The sequence below is a fragment of the Nelumbo lutea genome, chromosome 2 (genome assembly GCF_056320005.1).
Source record: "Nelumbo lutea isolate HS-2025 chromosome 2, American lotus-T2T, whole genome shotgun sequence".
Lineage (NCBI taxonomy): Eukaryota > Viridiplantae > Streptophyta > Magnoliopsida > Proteales > Nelumbonaceae > Nelumbo > Nelumbo lutea.
The window spans coordinates 4,606,003-4,625,351 of record NC_142685.1 but is presented as its reverse complement, the minus strand read 5'-3'; the positions used below and the strand labels follow the sequence as shown (position 1 = coordinate 4,625,351).

Below are 19,349 nucleotides of genomic sequence, written 5' to 3'. Positions count from 1 at the left end.
GTGAACTGTGAAAAAGACGGTTGGGCTTTTTTATCCTTGCCTACCAGAAAAATATATTCCTTTCCTCTCTTTATTTTTCTTCTTTATTTTTTCCGTTTGATAATGGCTGAATTTGCATAACTGAAAGATTTGTCACTGTCTTTTAATTGTTTGATGATATCATATAATGCAGCCATTTACAGGAAACTTAGCGGCAGCACCCCATTAGGGGTTCCTAACTTTATTGATTTTCTAACTATATCAATAGAGAGGTGGCTTAGTTGGTATTAGAGATGTGAACGGTCCAATTGTTCAAACCGAACAAATGGCCCATTTTGACAAAAAATAAAAGCCAACCAAACAGTTCAACCGCCTGGATCGGCGATTTACTAACCAAATCAACAGTTTTGGAGGAAATAACGGTTCTGAGGTAAAATGGAACCAGTCCTCGTTTTTCCATCTGACTTTACGGTCTGGTCCGATTTTGAAAAACATGCCCAAAACCACTAACATTGGGAAGGAGGCTTATTAAAGTGGTGCTGCACTATTCAAACGGCTCCTATGGGTTATTCTGACATATTACCAAAATGCCAAAAAAGAAATCTTGGTTAAACCCCTACTTGCTCAGCGCATTGTACTAATGATGCATTATATATTTAGCATTCTCAAGCACAGCTAGTTTTTTTTTTTTTTTTCTCTCTCACTTTTTAATAAACTTTCAGCCCTAACCAAGGAACATGAAATTCTATGAGCACTGACATGTGGGGTTAACAAGCAGCTATTTTAAGAGTGTTAGCACCCAATAACAGTCAGACTTTGGGACTTTTCAACATTATTATATCCTGCTTGCGTAGAACCATGCATTATAGTTGGGTTATATTTTTTAGCCTTCTGATTTCTTTCAAATGTAATAGTTTGTCTTTCCACTATTTGAAACAGTCGAATCAAACTACTAGCTGCAATCATTTCATCAGATTGAGTTTTATTTCCCAAATGATCTCCCAACTATGATCTCCATAAATTTATTAATCCAGGTTCAACACTTGCACTATGAAGTAATTTTTGTCCAAGGTTCGAACTATTAATACTGTAAAGAGTATTAGAAGGCAATTTTAAAAAATGTATCTGGATAGATATGTTTACAAAAAATGCAAAAATACAATAAAATATTAAAATGAGAATCGAAACACTAGGAAAATTTAAATAACTAATATTATTTATTTTTTTGGTTTTTCTGGTCGAGAAAAGATAATATTATTGATGAAGATGCTAAAAAACAAAGCCTTAAGGCAGATAGATAGCTCATAAGTTAACTCAGCGAACGGCCCTATCCATTGAGAGAAATGGGTCCGAGGCATGCAAACAAGTCGAGGGTGTTTCCGCAGACGGACTAAGGGTCTGGAATCGGAATTCAATAACAAACCCACCCATCCAATTTAGCCGTATAAGTACCAATTCTCCTTAAGCAAATATCTTAGTTAATGCTATTATTTATTTCTAACATTTTATGCCCTCTGCTATGCAAACTCTGAATTCCATCCTTTTAATACACCTTTTACAATAGATAACCATGATTTAACATATAAATTTTCAAAAAAAAAAAAAAAAAACAAGCTTATGAAGTCCACATATATGCTGTCTTGACCAAAATGCACATCACTACCATCAGCCAAACACTGTAAAGCTCGCAGCTCTGCCAGAGACCTGAAATTTTTAAATCCAATTCATGGACTGGTGACCAGAGAAGTAGCAAGGCAGACTTTAGGTAGTGGGACCCACACATATACCCACCATACATGCACAAGCCCTTCCACATCCATACCTTTTGTCAAGGCAATAAGGTGCCCATGGAGGGTTGCCTCACATAATCAACAAGGTAATTTGTAAATGGTGTTATTATATACTTTTATATTCTTAATTTTTGAGATTACAATAACAACAATAATACTAAAACAGATTATTAAACTAAATTATTCAGTTTGTGAGTTAAAATACTATTTTCTTTTTATCATTTTCTTATTGTTAGAGTTCAATCAACATGTATGCTATATCTTTAACCCTCGACTTCAAAACCTGAACTAATAAGCAAGAAAGAACTCAAAATTTTGTTTGTTTCTTCTTCCATCCTTTCTTTTCTACTTTTCCTATGACAAATAGGGGCTGTTTTCTGAAATTTCTTTTCTTCCATTTTTTTCATGAATATTTTGATTTTCTATGTTTAATATGAAGTTGATGCATTTTTCATGAAGATAATGGACAATTACTAGTGAAAGATAGTGCTTGCTATGGAACTAATTACCCTAAGATTCATGGTTTTCATTTTCTTTTTTTTTTTTTTTTTTTTGGGGGGGGGGGGGGGGCATGACAAGGCACCCCCTGATGCGTAGCCTCACATTGGCACCTTGAAAACTATACCTTCCAATTAATGTAATCATCCTGATGAGCAAACAACTTCCAACATATGTAAGAGATTGGGCATGGATGAAATGAACATATGCACCTGGCTGCTGATAGATGTATACATAAATCATCACAATACGAGAAACGTAGATAGATAGGACATACCATGACTGGGTGCTTGAGTATGGATATATTGTATGAATTGCTCCTACGATCATGGGAAAGCAGCAGCCGCACGTGTGGAATGCTCTTCCAACTCTCTCCGAGGGCAGGCTTTAAGATGCCTCCTTCACCACCCACCATGTGATTTGTCACCTAAAATATTGCATAAACATTGTTATTGCATAGTCCTAGAACTCTGATGGGCCCAAGACATCAGTCTAGCTAAGCCATCTAGATAGAACTGCAGCTAGAATTGATAAAGATAGTAACACTAGTAGTTTTAGCATACATGACATCCTATTGCATATCTGATTATCACAGGGAACGAAATGTTATTCTAGAGCTAGAAAAAAATTATTCTTATAGCATGATTTTTTAAAACTAGAAATTTATTTAGAAGTGTTAACATTATAAAGTGTATTGTAGAAATGTTCATGCAGTAACCAATAATGTACAGGGAGTACATGTCATCGGTTCCAACAGTGGTATACTAGGTATTTACAGGTGTCCATCTTTGGTTGTTTAGCCTCCACCAAATGACCCAACTAACACATAGGGACAAATGCATTGGGATCTGCTGGTTACCTATTAGTGGGATCCATTGCTTGATCCCCAATAGGATCACACCTTTGAGTGTGTTTACACGGGCTGTATTTTATTTACATGGCACTCGTTACTTACATGATTGAAGGTGTGTTCTTATTGGGGTAAATCAACTAATTCATGCCTGCTGATGAATTCTGAAAAGCCATTCATGCAAACAGCACTCCTTGCTCCCCCTTTCTTCTCTTCTGTGCACAAGCAAGTGTTAAAATCTAACCTCCCCCCCCCCTTCCCCACACACATACTCATGCCAAGACTCTGCCATCTATTCCTTATGTCATATAAATTCACCCCAGAATAGTATACTTCCTGCATCATCATTTGGCCCATAAATACTTGTCATTATACTCTTAAAGCTATCTTCCCAAATCCCAACAGTGTTTTTAAACCATCATTGACCCGGATAGTTGAACCACTCAAACTGTCACTCAGAGGTCAAGACGATTTGGTTTTACCACTAACCCATTAAATTGTAAAAAAAAAAAAAAAAAAAAAAAAAACGATGACTTGGTCAACACTCATTCACCCAGACATTAACCTGCTGAACCATTTGAACCATTTTCCAGTTGATGATTCAAACCACAATAACATAATATTAATCATTTTTAAATGCAGTCATTTTAGATAAAATAAAACAATAAAAAACCTAAAATGATTAAGTGAAAAAAGTGAGAGAAATCAGGAAGATGAAAGGCCCTACATCTAACAGAGCAACACCGGAATCCAGATCTGATCTTACCACTAATGAGTCTCCTCTTCCTCCATTGTTCTCAGCCTCCATTCTCACTTCCCCAATTGTATTGTAAGGGAGGCTGTCAGTGGTAAAAGAATATTTTAGTTAGAATGTAGAAATGTGGGGAGGTGAGAGAACAAAAACAGGGGCTGAGTGTGAAGGTTGCATAAGTTGGTTGGAAGCAAAGAGGGAGGAGTGAGATGTGCATATGTTAAAGAAACTAAGAGGGGGGCATTGTAAGAGGTAGGGGTGGAGAGAGAGCGAGAGCGAGAGCGAACGAGAGAGAGAGAGAGAGAGAGAGAGAGAGAGAGAGTTTAGTGGTGGGAGAAAACAAAAAAGAAAGAGGTTTAACGCCTATGGAGAAGGAAAAAAATCCAGCACTGCAATGGGCATGAAGAAGACGACAGAAAACCAGTCTTCTTCCTTGTGCAAGTTTTTTTCTCCTTTCTCTACCACCTCTCACCCCCTCTCCCCATAACATTATATACTGACATAAGAATGGATGTAACCTAAAATCCCAATTTAACTGTCAGAATGATTGTACAACCCAGATGGTTGAACCAGTGAACCATCACCCAGAAAGAAAAGCAAGTCCACTTCCGGGTTGGTTTTTATAACGTTGTTCCCCAAGTGGCCTCTAATGAAACTGAGCATCTTCCCACCAGCTGATCCGAAACCTGTAAGGATTCTGCACTTCAAATCACTAGATTACCACCTACTGTGCCTAGGGCCTCCAAGCAACTCCAACTGCAATGCCGCTCCCCCCCCCCCCCCGAAATACTTGCCACAGAAACATCGACTTTGTCCAGTTTAGTCTCTTGGATCAACAAAACATCTGGCTTCATTTTTCCAATTCTCGCACTGATTACCACCCCTCTTCTACCAGAACAAAATCCAAACGTTCCAAGATACTATCTTCGATTCTTCATATCGGTTTCAACTTTTTACTCATCTCCCCTTCCTCCTACCCTTGCATCCTTCCTCTGCTCCTCCAACATTATTGTTTAAGCCCCATGCAAGTCTTAAAATTTCCTTATATGTGCCCTTAGAGTTCTTTACTTTTGCATTAGCCCTTCCATGATCTTCCAAGGCTCGTTGCTCAATGGCGATTAATAATTTCTTCATTTCTTCTTCTTAACCTTGAAAGGACATACCACTTGAAATTCTCCAAATTTAAGGTATTTGGACAACACCAAATCTAACATCATTTCTACTTCCCACCTGCTTGGGTACGGGTTTACCCCAGTTTGCAGCTTCTGTTGTTGTGTTTTTCCCCCTCTTCTCCTTATTTTCCTTCCCAAACTTCCTAAATCCTGTTCCACTAAAGTTCCCTTCAACTCCATCTCCATCATGGGTCCTCCAACCATTTGGTCTTCAGGGAGTACCATCTGTAGAGGCGTTACATCCTCCCCCTTGAGGTTTTTGTAAGTTTGAAGCTATAAGGGTTCCTTCCTCCTTCCTTTTGACCAAAGCCATTTCCTTATTTGGAAGTGTTGGCATTACATCATCTTCCACTAGCACCTTCCCTTTTCCCTCCATCACTACTGGCTTTGGCCTCCATTGTCAACTTTCCATTCTCTTTGAACTTGATACCTCCTGAATTAGGGCTTTTCCCATCAAGTGGGTCAGATGGCCTGGCCTTTTTGGAATTTGGATTACTCCCCAATTTGGGTTTGGTCCTTGTTGTTGGATCAGAAGTTTTTCCTGGTTTGCTTCCTTTAGTAAACCTTCAACTTGGGTAGAGTTTGGCAATTAAAACCAGTAGCACGTAGCTTGGGATCATCCATTTCCAGGATACACTCTTCTATTAATTCTTTTAGTTCTTGTTTGGAGCTTCACCATGCATCCACTTCATTTAAATTTGAATTTTGAATTCTTGTCCAACCTACCTGATTTCTTTCTGCAACATCTGATATCGGACGATTGTCTTTTAATCTCTCCTGCTTCTTTAGTCTGATTTAATGACTACTACCGATTTTCCCTGTGGGCACGATTGTCACAACCACAGATTCTATTTGTCCATTGACCACTGCAAACGGATCTATGAAGATGAGCCGCAGGGATTAGCTCCAACCGAATGTGATAGTATACATTATATCCCTCACCACTATGCCAACTGTTTCCGGCACCAACCCTTTTCAACGAACCTGGATTCCCACCCATTCAAATGTGGCAATATCCGGTCCTGAGTCACCCATTTGAATGAAACCACTGCAGTAATCCCCAATTGCTTCTATTACACCTGGGCACCATAACAGCAGAGGAAGACCAAATATTTGTATCCAAATGCCGTCTTCCCTCTCCAGCTTGGTTGTGGGATCATTTGTGTAGAAACCTGCACTACCTCTCCACCAATCCAATGTTGAGAATCTTGAGATTGTGCAAGGGGTCTTTTTTGTTCCTTTGTATTTGGGCACCCATATGAGGGCTTACTTGTAATTCCTCTCAAAAATATAAATTCTCTAGTTTAAGAGAGTGAACAGTAACTCTCTCCATTTGAAACTTCCTTTCTCTTCTTCTCTTCTCTTCTTGTTTACTTTCTCAATAAAACCCTAGATATTAAAATTGCTATCAGAGCAACTAGAAGGTCTTGGGAGAGTCTTTCTATACTGGTTTTTGCTCGGGTGATGAGCTGTTGATGTCAGACCGCCATCGGATGATGTCAGCAGTCCATACAGGTGGCGGCAGCAATCTCTAAAATCTGTATAGTTTGATTCGCCCTGATTTTGGAATGAATTTTGGTATATTCCTCGTTGTGGTTTGATGCCTCTGATTTATTGTGGATTTTTCGAGTAGAAAACCACAGAAATTCCAAATCTGGTTTAGAGGCTTGATTCTCTTGTTTGATGGGTTCTCATCCTACAAAACCTAGTTCTTTTAGGTTGTTTTATATTTTGGGAATGACAGGAAGTGGTCCCATATTTTTCTGAAAGTTTTCTTCTCCCTCTCTTTTACCGCAAGCCAGCTTTTTGTCCCCTTTCTAGCCTTTAACCGAGTTTGACCCTTTCTTTTGGGTTTGCTTGTAAAACAGTTGGGTGTTGGGGTGGTCCTTGGTTGCTAAGATGGTTGTTTGTGAGGTATGACTTGAAAGAAGGAGAAGAAGAACTGTTTACTGTATTAGAGAAGTAATACAGGTTCAAAGAGAAGAAGAAGAAGAGAGAGAGAGAGAGAGAGAAGAAGAAGAAGAAGAAGAAGAAGAGTGAAGAGAGGAGAAAAGAGAGAAGGGGTTCGATGGTTAATGATCTGCCGCCCCATACACTTCTTTAATTATAGCTTTAGGTTCCTTACAAGAATAGGAAATAAACAAAAATTAGAAACAACAAGGCCAGCTAGTCCACTTAAAGAAATTATAAAATTCTAATAAAAGAAATTAGAAACAACTAGGTGTTGGTATGAAACCACACACACTAGAGCCTGGGTGTGGGTATGGAACCCCACACTCATGGCTAACCAATTATTTCTTCACTCCCCCTCAAGTTGGGAGTAGATATTTGTCATGCCCAACTTGCGTAAATCTGTCTCCAAATTGCTTTTTGTGACTGCTTTGGTGAAGAGATCAGCTAACTGCATGTCTGAGGCAATGTAAGGAAGGCATACTTCTTGAGATGTGACTCGCTCTCAGATAAAATGTCTGTCAACCTCGATATGCTTAGTCCTATCATGCTGTATTGGGTTGTGGGCAATACTAATTGCAGCTTGATTATCACAATACAGCATCAGACTCTTCTCATAATCAACCTCCAACTCATTAAGTAAGGATCTCAGCCATAACACTTCTGCAACACCATTGGCCATGGATCTGTATTCTGCTTCTGCACTGGAGCGAGCAACAACATTTTGTTTCTTTCTTCTCTAGGAAACAAGATTTCCCCCCACAAATGCACTATCTAGAGGTGGACCTCCTATCATCAACACATCCATCCCAATCCGCATCTGTATACACTTCTATTTATATGACCATTATTCTTGAAGAGTATATCTCTCCCTGGACATCTCTTTAAGTAGGCAAGGATCCTTTCTACTACAAGGAGATGGGTAGTCCTAGGAGAATGCATGTATTGACTGACAACATTGACAACATAAGAAATATCTGGTCATGTTAGACAGAGATAAAGAAGTTACCCAACCAGCCTTCGGTACATAGCCTTGTCCTCAAGGAGTTCTCCACTTTCTACACTTATCTTATGGTTAGGCTCAATGGGAGCATCAACAGGTTTCACTCCTAATTTGCTAGCTTCTTCCAATAAGTCCAGAACATATGTTAGTGTCGAGTATGTAGGCTTAATTCTGTCTTTGTGCTTGTGTTTAGGTGTTGATGTGTAAGTTTATGTTAGATTTAATGTCTCTAACTTAAGTAGGGTCATATGTGACTTTCCACATATTTTAGTAATATAAAATACATTTGGTCGAATGGGAGAGTGAATTTTTCCCTCATTCGAACCAGAATCTTTGCTCCTTGTTTCTCTTCTGCTCTTCTCCTTTCTCTCTTTTTCTCCTTCTCTCTCTCTCTTCCTTGATTGTTATCAGTCTAATAGGCAGATTGAACACTAACACGGTATCAGAGCCAAACTGAGCAAATCGGATCTGCCCAGAATTCTATTATCTACGCACCCAACCTAGGGTTTTCTCTTGTTTTCTTCACCATCATCTAGAGATAAGGGACAGGGCTGAAAAGGAGTGATCGCCCTCTTGCCTTGGAGGTTTCTATGCGTCCAGTTGTGGTGTTTGTGGTTGGTTGCTGCAGTTCCTAAGAAGCCCTCCCCTAACCGATGAAGAGAAGAGGCCTGATTCGTGTGGTGCAGTGGGTGTCTTGTATGATTTGATTTTCAGTGATCAGGTAAGAGGTTTTATGCATTTTTTTTTTGTGTGTGAATCAAATGATAAGTCTATTTCAGACTGTACGGTGGGATTTCAGATTGTAGTTGTTATGGGCCCGGGCGTAGGATCTCGTCACGGGTCGATCCACGAGGAGAACCTCTAGCTTCCCCTTGCCCCTCCCTTTGCGTGCAAACCCTATCGTGGTGTCCTAATGGTGATTTGTCCAAGAGATCACCCTAACTCTCCTCAACTCTTTTCTTGACTGAAAACTAAATGCCTTTATTCTCAATTCACAGCTCCTTAAATAGGAGATTACAAGAGGTGAGAGCCCCCCTGTAGGAGGACTCCTTGTAGGATTCGACTACTTACAGATAAGGCTAGGATAAATAAAACTCCAAGATCAATCAAACTCCTACTTCTAATAGATAAACATACTCCAACTATTCTTCTAATAGATAAAGTAAGATAAGAGAGACTACTAAGGATAGGATAAGATAAACTGCCACCATGTGGGGCCCTCCTTACTACTCCTGCCAGCGACGGTACGTCCTCCCCACGAATGCATCCCCAACAGTAGTGTGCTAGGGTTTGTGCACCCTTCAGTGTGATTCGAAGGAGGGGTGTTCCTCAAATAGTGTTGGGAAGTTTCAGGCAGTCATGGAGTTGGGTTTGTGGTGTAAAGAGTGAAATTTGCAGTAGTAGTAAGTGCTGAAATCAGGGCGTAGTGTGACCTAGTGTGCAGTTTGCCGAATTCAGCAATATCAGAATTCAGCAATGGGAGACAACAGTGATAGCAAGACTGGTGTGATGGTTCCTACTGACTACCTGAATGTTCAAATGACTTCCATTAAGCTGAATGGAGAAAATTATGTACCATGGGCCAAATTTGTAGAAGTCTTTCTTAAGGAAAAGAAGAAGGTGAAGCACATAAAGGATGAAAAACCTTCCAATAATTCTCCTGAGTATGATGATTGGGAGCAGGCAGATGCACAGATCATCACAAGGTTATGGAATAGTATGGAACCCAAGATTAGTGTAAATTTCATGTTCCTTGATACTGCCAAAGAAGTGTGGGACCATGCTAAGAAACTGTATTTGGGTCAAGACAACACAACCAGAGTATATCAGTTGTACCAAGAATACTTTAATCTACAATAGGGTAATCAAAGTCTTGAGGAGTACTATGCTAGTATGATAAACATTCATAATGAATTGAATGTTTATCACCCCCTCACTTTTGATGTCAAAATTCAGCAACAACAGAGAGAACAACTTGATGTGTCAAAATTCAGCAACCAGTGCGGATCTATCGAGAACCCTAATATTTCCGATAGATAAGCTCTAGCAGTATCCAGAGGTTGTGGTGCTAGAGGTGGAGCTCGAGGAGCTCAGTTTGGCCGTAGTGGTAGTACTGGACCGGCATATGACCGGAGTGGTGGTAGTGGACCTATATATAACCGTGGTGGTGGTCGTACTGGAGGTCGATATTCAGGGGGAACATGTGGTAGAAGACGTAGTTTGGGTCCAAGGAGGTGTACACACTGTGGTATGGATGGGCATACCATAAATTATTGCTATGACTTGCATGGTCCACCTTCAGCTTGGGCCAATCATGCCGTGACTAGTGACAGTAGCTTCAAACAGAAGAGCCATTTAGCCAATCAGGTACCTCCTCATCCACAAATGTTGCTGGGAAGGAGATGATGAGTATTCCCCGTGATGAGTATGAGAGGTTAGTACAGGCCACTCTCGCACACTTAGGTATGGCTTGTTTGACATCCACACCCCATCCCTGGATTATTGATTCTGGAGCCTCCAATCACATGACTGAAACTCCAGGTGTGTTTCCTTCCCTCTCTCATTGCTCAATATCACAATTTGTTACCCTTGCTAATGGTTCCACATCCTCCATTTGTGGTGTTGGTAATGTTGACCAAGACCCTGTATCCCTATCCTCAGTTTTGTATGTCCCTAAATTTCCTTTTAATCTTATGTCTATTAGTAAGTTGACCACGTATCTTAATTGCTCCAAAGGGTATTCCCAAACCTATGGTATTGATTACACAGAGACTTTCTCTCCAGTTTCTAAGATTGGTTCAGTCCGTGTTGTGATTTCTCTTGTTGCGATGTATGATTGGCCCCTCTATTAGCTTGATATCAAGAATGCCTTCTTGCATGGTGATCTGCTCGAGGAGGTCTATATGGAGCAACCACCAGGGTTTGTTGCTCAGGGAGGGATGGTAAGCTGTGCCGGCTACTGAAGGCCATTTATGGGCTTAAACAGTCTCCTCGAGCATGGTTTGAAAGATTTAAGAGGTAGTAAAGAAGTTTGGTATGAAACAGTGTCAAGTTGACCATTCCGTCTTCAGTCATGACTCTTAGGCAGGGAAAATCCTATTAGTGGTGTATGTAGATGATATTGTCATTACCGGGAATGATAAAATGGGCATTGACAGGTTGAAGATCTTTTTGTAGGAACATTTTCAGACAAAGGACCTTGGTAAATTGAAGTATTTCTTGGGGATAGAAGTAGCAAGATCCAAGCATGGTATTAACTTGTGTCAGAGGAAATATGCTCTTGATTTGCTTGAAGAAACAGGTTTGTTAGGTGCTAAACCAGCTGAAACTCCTATGGAAACAAACACTAAGCTAAGCAGCGATATGGGTGCAGTGTTTGAAGACCCTGGAAGATACCGACGGTTGGTAGGTAAACTGAACTACCTAACCATCACTCGGCCAGACATTTCATTCGCAATTAGTGTGGTAAGTCAGTTCATGCAGAAACCTCTGGTTCCACATTGGGATGCGGTTATAAGGATAGTAAGGTATTTAAAGGGGGCTCATGGTCGCGATTCGATATACAGAAATGGTGGAAAACTTGAAATAGAAGGATATACTGATGCTGATTGGGCAGGTTCTGTATTTGATAGGAGATCTACCACAGGCTATTGCACTTTTCTTAGGGGTAATCTAGTGACATGGAAAAGCAAGAAATAGACAACGGTGGCAAGAAGCAATGCAGAGGCAGAATATAGAGCTATGGCACATACTACTTGTGAATTAGTGTGGCTAAGGAACCTTCTACAGGAGATGGGATACACTGTTGATACTCCAATGAAGCTCTACTGTGACAATCAGGTTGGAGTTCACATTTCCTCTAATCCGGTGTTTCATGAGAGAACTAAACATATAGAGGTTGACTATCACTTTGTTAGAGAGAAGGTGCTGAGTGGAGTGATAGACACTGCATGTGTCAACATAGAGATTCCTCTAATTCGGTGTTTCATGAGAGAACTAAACACATAGAGGTTGATTGTCACTTTGTTAGAGAGAAAGTGCTGAGTGGAGTGATACACTGCATATGTCAACACAGGGAACCAGTGGGCAGATTTGTTTACTAAATGGTTGAATCAGGGGAGAATGGACTACATATGTAACAAGCTGGGATTATATGATATATACTCTCCAGCTTGAGGGGGAGTGTTAGTGTCGAGTATGTAGGGGTAATTTTGTCTTTGTGCTTGTGTTTAGGTGTTGATGTGTAAGTTTATGTTAGATTTAATGTCTCTAACTTAAGTAGGGGCATATGTGAATATTCCACATATTTTAGTAATATAAAATACATCTGGCCGAATGGGAGTGAATTTTTCTCTCATTCAAACCAAAATCTTTGCTCCTTGTTTCTCTTCTACCCTTCTCCTTTCTCTCTTTCTCTTCTTCTCTCTCTTCCTTGAATGTTATCAGTCTAACAGGCAGGCCGAACACTAACAACATACTTCCTTTGGGAGATGAAAATGCCATGCTTAGATCGAGTTACCTCAATTCCTAGGAAATAGTGGAACTTTCCTAGGTCTTTCACTTCAAATTCCTTGTAAAGGTGTTGTTTAAGGTTGTCAATTTCACTAGTGTCACTTCCTGTTATCACAATGTGATCTACATAGACTACAAGTAGAGTTAGGGAATGACATGTCTTCTTAAAGAAGAGAGTGTGATCTGACTAAGCCTATATGTATCCGAATTTGTCCAAAGCTAGTCTAAACCTATCAAGCCAAACTCCATGTATACTTCCTCTTGCAAGTCTCCGTTGAAAAAGGCATTCTTAACATCCAGCTGAAATAGTGGTCATGAGAAGTTTGCAACAATGGAGAACTCTAATAGTGTTCATTTTTTGCAACAAGTGCAAAGGTTTTTGTATAGTCTATTCCATAAATTTGTGTGAATCCCTTTGCAACCAGTCTAGTCTTATACCTCTCTACAGTACCATCAGCATTATATTTCCCAGTAAATACCCATTTGCATCCAACAGGTTTCTTCCCTTCAGGTTGGTTAACTAGTAACCATGTGTTGTTCTTGACAAGAGCATCCATCTCTACTTGCATTGCTTTCTTCCATTCAAATACACAAAGAGCTTCTTGCACTTTTCTGGGTATAGGAATAGCATAAATAAATGTCAAGTAAAATCTGTAGGATTCTGAGAGACAATTATAGGAAAAGAACTTGGAAATGCAATGGGCGGGGGATGAAGTGCAATGGCACCTCCCTTTACGAATAGCAATTGGAAGGTCAAGGTCATCTATCTGTGAAGGCTGAACATCTGTAACAGTAGGATCAACAGTGGGAGTAGTAGTAATGTCTCAATCTGGAGCTGTAGAAGATGTTGGAACTGACCTAGATTGTCCACCACTTTCTGTGATACACTCTCAACTCCCTGTATTTTTGACAACCTACTTCGCAACTCCCCCCCTCAGTAACTAGGACAGGTAAAGGAACTCTTGGAGCTGAAACTGAAATCCCTTCCTCACTATTCTCCCCCTGAGGAGAAGCCTTATAATAGTAGGCCATATCCTCAAAAAAGGTGACATCCATGGACACAAAGCACTTCCCTGAAACTAGCTCATAATAGCAATATCTCTTTTGATTTTGTGCATACCCAAGGAAAATACACTTGGTGGCTTTGGGATCAAACTTGGAGCGATGAGGTCCAATGATTTGAACAAAACAAGTACACCCAAAAGTTTAGAGGGGAATAGTGAATATGCCCTTATCTAGATATAGAAGATTGAACGGGGCTTTCATGTTTAGGACCCGTGAAGAAACCCTATTAATGAGGTATATGGCTGTACAGATTGCATCTCCATAGAAGCGTATGGGAACATTGGAGTTGAACATGATGCTTCTGGCTACCTCTAAAATATGCTTGTTTTTTTCTCAACAACCCCGTTTTGCCGAGGTGTGTGAGGACAGGTGCTCTGATGAATGATCCCATGATCAAGGAGATAGGATGACAAGGGTTTTGCAAAGTATTCCTTGGCATTATTAGATCTAAGAATCTTGATCTTGATTTCAAATTGAGTTAGGGTCATCTGATGGAAAGCTTAGGTCAGAGAGGGAACCTCATCTTGAGAGTGCATAAGATAGACCATGAAAAACGGGTATAGTCATCAACAAATAATAAGAAATATCTGTACCCCCCCATGGTGAGAGTATGGTAGGGCCCCCAAACATCGGTATGCACAATATCAAAAGGGATGTGCTTCTTTTATTACTTAAAGGATAAGATGATCTTATGTTTTGCAAGGTCACAACTTTCACACTTTAACCCAGACACTTCTACTTACTCAAACAAGTTTGAAAAAAGACTCTTTAAAGACCCAAAAAATAAATGACCTAAGCAATTGTGCCAAAGCATAATCTTACTACAAGACTGAGAAACAAACAATTTCCAGGCTTCACTATGCTCCCCCTGTGAACATTCCAGCAGGTAGACTCCATTCATCTCACGGCCAATCCCAATCACCTTCGTTTCCATATCCTGAAAAATACACCGATCGGGGAAAAAGGTTACCGAACAGTTTTGATTTTTAGTAATACTACTAACTGAAAGTAAGTTAGCACTAAGCTTGAGAACATGCAAAACTGAGGATAGGGTGATGGTATCTGATAATCTAATGTCTCTCTTGCCAAAAATTGGTACAAGAGAGCCATCAACAATAGAAAATATCTCTCCCAGAGGATAAACAATGGGTGCTAAATAGAGTAGATATGCTAGTCATATGATCTGAAGCACCTGAATCTATTACCCAGGAAGGTCTAGTATTACCTGGGACAAAAGCATGGCAAGCAGTAGCTCTTGTACCTATATGAGCAAGGGCCGAAGTAGGCTATTGAGCTGATGTAGGCTGAGCTGAATTACTAAATTCATTTTCTAGTTGAGTCAGAGTAGCTCGGACTACAGTTAGGGTATCTAGAGGAGTGCCTCTTGTGCCTCATGAAGTTGTACTATTAGTGTTGACAGCCATATTAGCATTCCCTATCTTATTTCTAAGCTTTGCTGGAATTAGATGAGGGTACAACTTCCAACAGGTGTCATTAGTATGTTTAGGTTTCTTGCAGTGTTCACATACTAAGTCCTACTTAGCTTCCTTCTTCTCCTTATCCCCCCCCCCCCAAATTTAGGTCTAACTACTGCCAAGGCTGATTCGGAGGGTTGTTGCTGCAACGTAACCTTTCTCCTGGTTTCTTCACTATGCACTAGAGAATAGGCTTGTGATAAAGTCACACTATCTCTTATCAACAACTGTTGTCTCACAATGTCATATTCAAAATTTAGACCAACTAGGACTCAAAAACTCTGTTAGTTTCAACCTGCTTTCTATATGTTTGTGCATCTTTCTGACTCTCCCACTCAATTGTTTCAAGATGGTCAATTTCATGCCATAGGGATTTTAAGGTTGAAAAGTAAATAGTACATGCTTCTCTCCTTGCCTCAGAATTTTAACTTCACATTTTAGCTCTAAGCCCTAGCAACATTAAGGGGCTGAAGTAGGTTTCCTTCATAACATCCCATATTTCCTTAGTTGTTTTGGCCCACAAGTAGTTTCGGCCGATGTTTGGCTGCATAGAGTTGCACAACCATGTCATCGCAAAAAAATTCTCATGGATCCACCTAGCATAAGTAGGGTCCTCTTTGGAGGGTTCCTTCACATCCCCTAAATAGCCATCATGGCTGATTGGGCCCATTCCAAGTAGTTTGATCCATCAAACTTAACAGTTATAATATGAAAGGTACCTGAAACACCAGTCCCAAAAGCACCTTCCCCTTGGTTCTTGTACTCCATTCTAATTTAAGAAGAGGCTTTAAACTAAAGTGACAAGTAAAACTGTATTTCAAGGCTGATAACAGCTGACCTAGGACAATGATTTTGCAGTTAGATAATAGCCAACTACGGTCCTGGGATTGATATCAATCTTAGACTAATTGATATCAGTCCTAAGATTTTCCATCCGTACCTCCCTGAATGAATAACAAAGTCCTTTTGAGTATCAATCTCAAGAAAAAGCACTTTATGAAGAAAAATGCCCAAAAAGCTTATTGCTACCTTCAGTCTTCAAACTTGATCAACCGATTATTGCCAGCACCTTGAATCTTGATCAAAGAACCAAGAAAAAGCTGATCGGCACCTCCAATCTTGATCACTCAATTCCAACATGATTCTTCCTGATTACAAGAAGCTCTCTCCAATCTTTGGACAGCTGCTAAAGCCTTCTTGCAACCTCCAAGAATCAATCGAAGTAAGGATCGTTGTGAACTTTCAGCCCTAAACAATTCTCATGTTGTCGGCTGAGTTAAATCCACATGAGAAACCGTAGATCTAAGGCTCTAGTACCAACTTGAAAGAAGAAGAAGAAGAAGAAGAAGAAGAAGAAGAAGAGTTGTTTACTGTATTAGAGAAGTAATACAGGTTCAAAGAGAAGAAGAGAGAGAGAGAGAGAGAGAGAAGAAGAAGAAGAAGAAGAAGAAGAATGAAGAGAGGAGAAAAGAAAGAAGGGGTTCGATGGTCAATGATCTGCCGCCCCATACACTTCTTTAATTATAGCTTTAGGTTCCATACAAGAATAGGAAATAAACAAAAGTTAGAAACAATAAGGCGAGCTAGCCCAACTTAAAGAAATTGGAAACTTCTAATAAAAGAAATTAGAAACTACTAACAAAAGAAATTAGAAACTACTAGGTGTGGGTATGGAACCACACACTCGTGGCTAACCAACTAATTCTTCAATATGGAATCACCAAAGGCTGTTAAGATGGGTTCTAGTGTGTTTCTTGGAAATGTTGATGTTTCCGGTGGTATGATAACCACCATAAAACTTGATGGGACCAACTTTTTGGAGTGGTCTCAATCGGCTAAACTTACTATCACAAGGAGAGGTAAGTTGGGATTCATTGCAGGCAAAGAGGTGAAGCCGAAAATTGAATACCCTAAATTTGCAAAGTTGGAACAGGATAACTCACTGGTAATGTCTTGGCTGGTTTGTTCAATGCAACCTCACAGTGCTCGTAACTACGGAATGGGATCTGCTCCTCACACATGGGCACCTCACAGGCACATGAACCATGCATTGGGAACTTCTCCCGTGAATAATAACTTTTAAGAATGAAAGATGTTCCCAATGCATGGTAGGATGCTATTTATCAAAAAAAAAAAACAAAGCATTGTAGGATGTGCGCGTGAGGTCGGTGTGAGGAGCAGATCCAGTCTCCGTAACTACATGTTCCTTTCGACTACTAAAGATATTTAGGATAGGGTTGTCGCCACTTACTCACAAGTTAACAATACTGCTAGAGAATATCAACTTAGGAGAGAAGCTTATAGTCAAAGTTCAAAGTATTGAAAACGCCAAGTGTATCGGAAAGGCAATTTTAAGAGACATATCGAGATACGCCTTGGATACACATGCCTATCAAAGAAAAACTAAGATGCACATAGATACACTTGGAAACACTATAAATACTTTATTAAATCATAAAAATACATCAACAACACTAAATATAAGACCTCAACGAAGCAAATATACATTAAATTAATATATTCTGAAGCAATATATTATAGTTAGTTATAATTTCATTAAAAACCCTATGATTAACTATAATTTATAAGTTATAATTCTTAGGTTTTAATGTTTTATGGGATGGGAAAAACCCAACTCCCCTATCCAACCATAAAACATACATTGGCACAACTTCTAAGTGAAAATAAAATTAATAATTGTTTATTATTTAAATAATATATTTATTAGTAATTTCCAAAAATTATAAAAAATAAATAAACATTATATAATATATTCAAAAAATAGTTATTAAAGAATAAATTTCAATTGCTTTGTGGATATGACAGATCATCTATAGAATTATTATATATTCAATCATTGTAATCAAATGATAAAATATAATTAATTATTTATTTTTTACTTCTAAAAATAAAAAAATAATAATTATTAAACAAGAAATTCCAATTGGTCAATGGATATGATAGATCATCCATAGAATTATAATATATTCAATTGTTGTGATCAAATGATAAAATATAATTAATTATTAGTTATTTTTTAATTATAAAAATATATATATTAAAGAATAAACTTCAATTGCTCTATGGATATGATAGATAAATCCATAGATCTAAATCATATTTAGTCTTTATAGGTAGAGAAAAATTACATTTTCAAGTTTTTTGTGAATTTATATTTTCCCCAAATATCTTCATTAATTTCCATAAATCTATTGATAACACAAAAAAAAATGTGATTTTGAATGTAAGGAATGTAGATCAACATAAATTTAAACATTCAAGAAAATTTGAAATTTGAAAAAAATTGAAAATTTTTCTTGCAAATTTTGTTTTTTTTTTTTGCAAAAACATTCAAGATATTATAAAAATTTGAAAACAATTACCTTTTTTTTCAAAATTTGAAAAATCTTCAAAAAAAGGTAACGATTCACACTTGTTTCTTGCAAAATTTTGTAAATCTAGCACTCTAGGAATGAGGTTTGGAGTTTTTAGAGTCATTTGGGGGTGAAAGAAGCATTATTTCACGGAAAAGAAGCTTGCTTTCCCACTTTTTTTTCAAATTTTTGTCGTATCTTTTTTGTCAACACGCTACCGATACTCCCCGATATGGGTCCGATAAGCATGAAAAAAAACGAGACACTTGATTTCCATGCATATCCCGTATCTGTTTTTCAAAGATACAATACAATACACCCGGCGTATGGTATCAAAATTTTAAACCTTGCTTGTAATATGCTTTAGGGGGATAGAACAATGGCTATGTACTTCTCCCCTTTACAATCTCTTTGGGAAGAAATGGACCACTTGAAAACTTTTTAGTGGAAGGATCATATAGTACAAGAAGTACATTGAGGATGGGGTCTTTGACTTTCTGGTTTGCTTGAATTTAATCTGGAGTTTACTTATACTAGGCAACATATTCAGAGTGTGGGCATTGTTTCTTTGGCTATTGCTTACTCTCTTGTGCAAGGGAAAGAAAGTAGAAGGGCAGCCATGATGCAACCCTCTATGATTGAGCACTCTACTTTTATGTCATCTAAGCCTAGGCCAAGTGGTATAGTAAGCATCCTATCGCTAAGAAATCTAATGATGTCATCTATGAATATTGCAAAAAGTCAAGGCATACTAAGGAAAGATGTTGGCAACTCAATCCTCACTTGAAATCAGACAAGTTTAAAACCGGAAGGAAAGGCAATGCTCGTTTGGCCACAATTGGTAACGAGGGTCAGCCTTCTAATGTGACCATTCCCTCTAATGACTCCTATGAGGTGATGGATAAACTTCAGAGTCTTCTATTGCACTTG

The 19,349-nt window shown here is 38.8% G+C and overlaps 1 protein-coding gene across 9 annotated transcripts in view; it reads right to left on the bottom strand.

Moving 5' to 3' along the window:
* Positions 1-1,414: 1,414 nt before the first annotated feature.
* Positions 1,415-19,349, bottom strand: part of RAD51D (DNA repair RAD51-like protein) — a 35,327-nt gene continuing 17,392 nt past the window's right edge. For 2 of the 9 annotated variants that reach the window (XR_016107201.1, XR_016107204.1), the window contains 3 exons: positions 14,393-14,507; positions 2,545-2,694; positions 1,415-1,683 (listed from right to left, as the gene is read on the bottom strand). Coding sequence is in view for 3 of the 9 variants with exons in the window: in XM_088969612.1 (XP_088825738.1) it covers positions 1,645-1,683; positions 2,545-2,694; positions 3,884-3,956; positions 14,413-14,507 (357 nt within the window). In the remaining 6 variants the exon portion in view is untranslated. Of the gene's footprint in view, positions 1,684-2,544; positions 2,695-3,883; positions 3,957-14,392; positions 14,508-19,349 lie in introns of all 9 variants that reach the window. The other 7 variants (XR_016107202.1, XR_016107205.1, XR_016107206.1 and 4 more) reach the window with 5 other exon arrangements.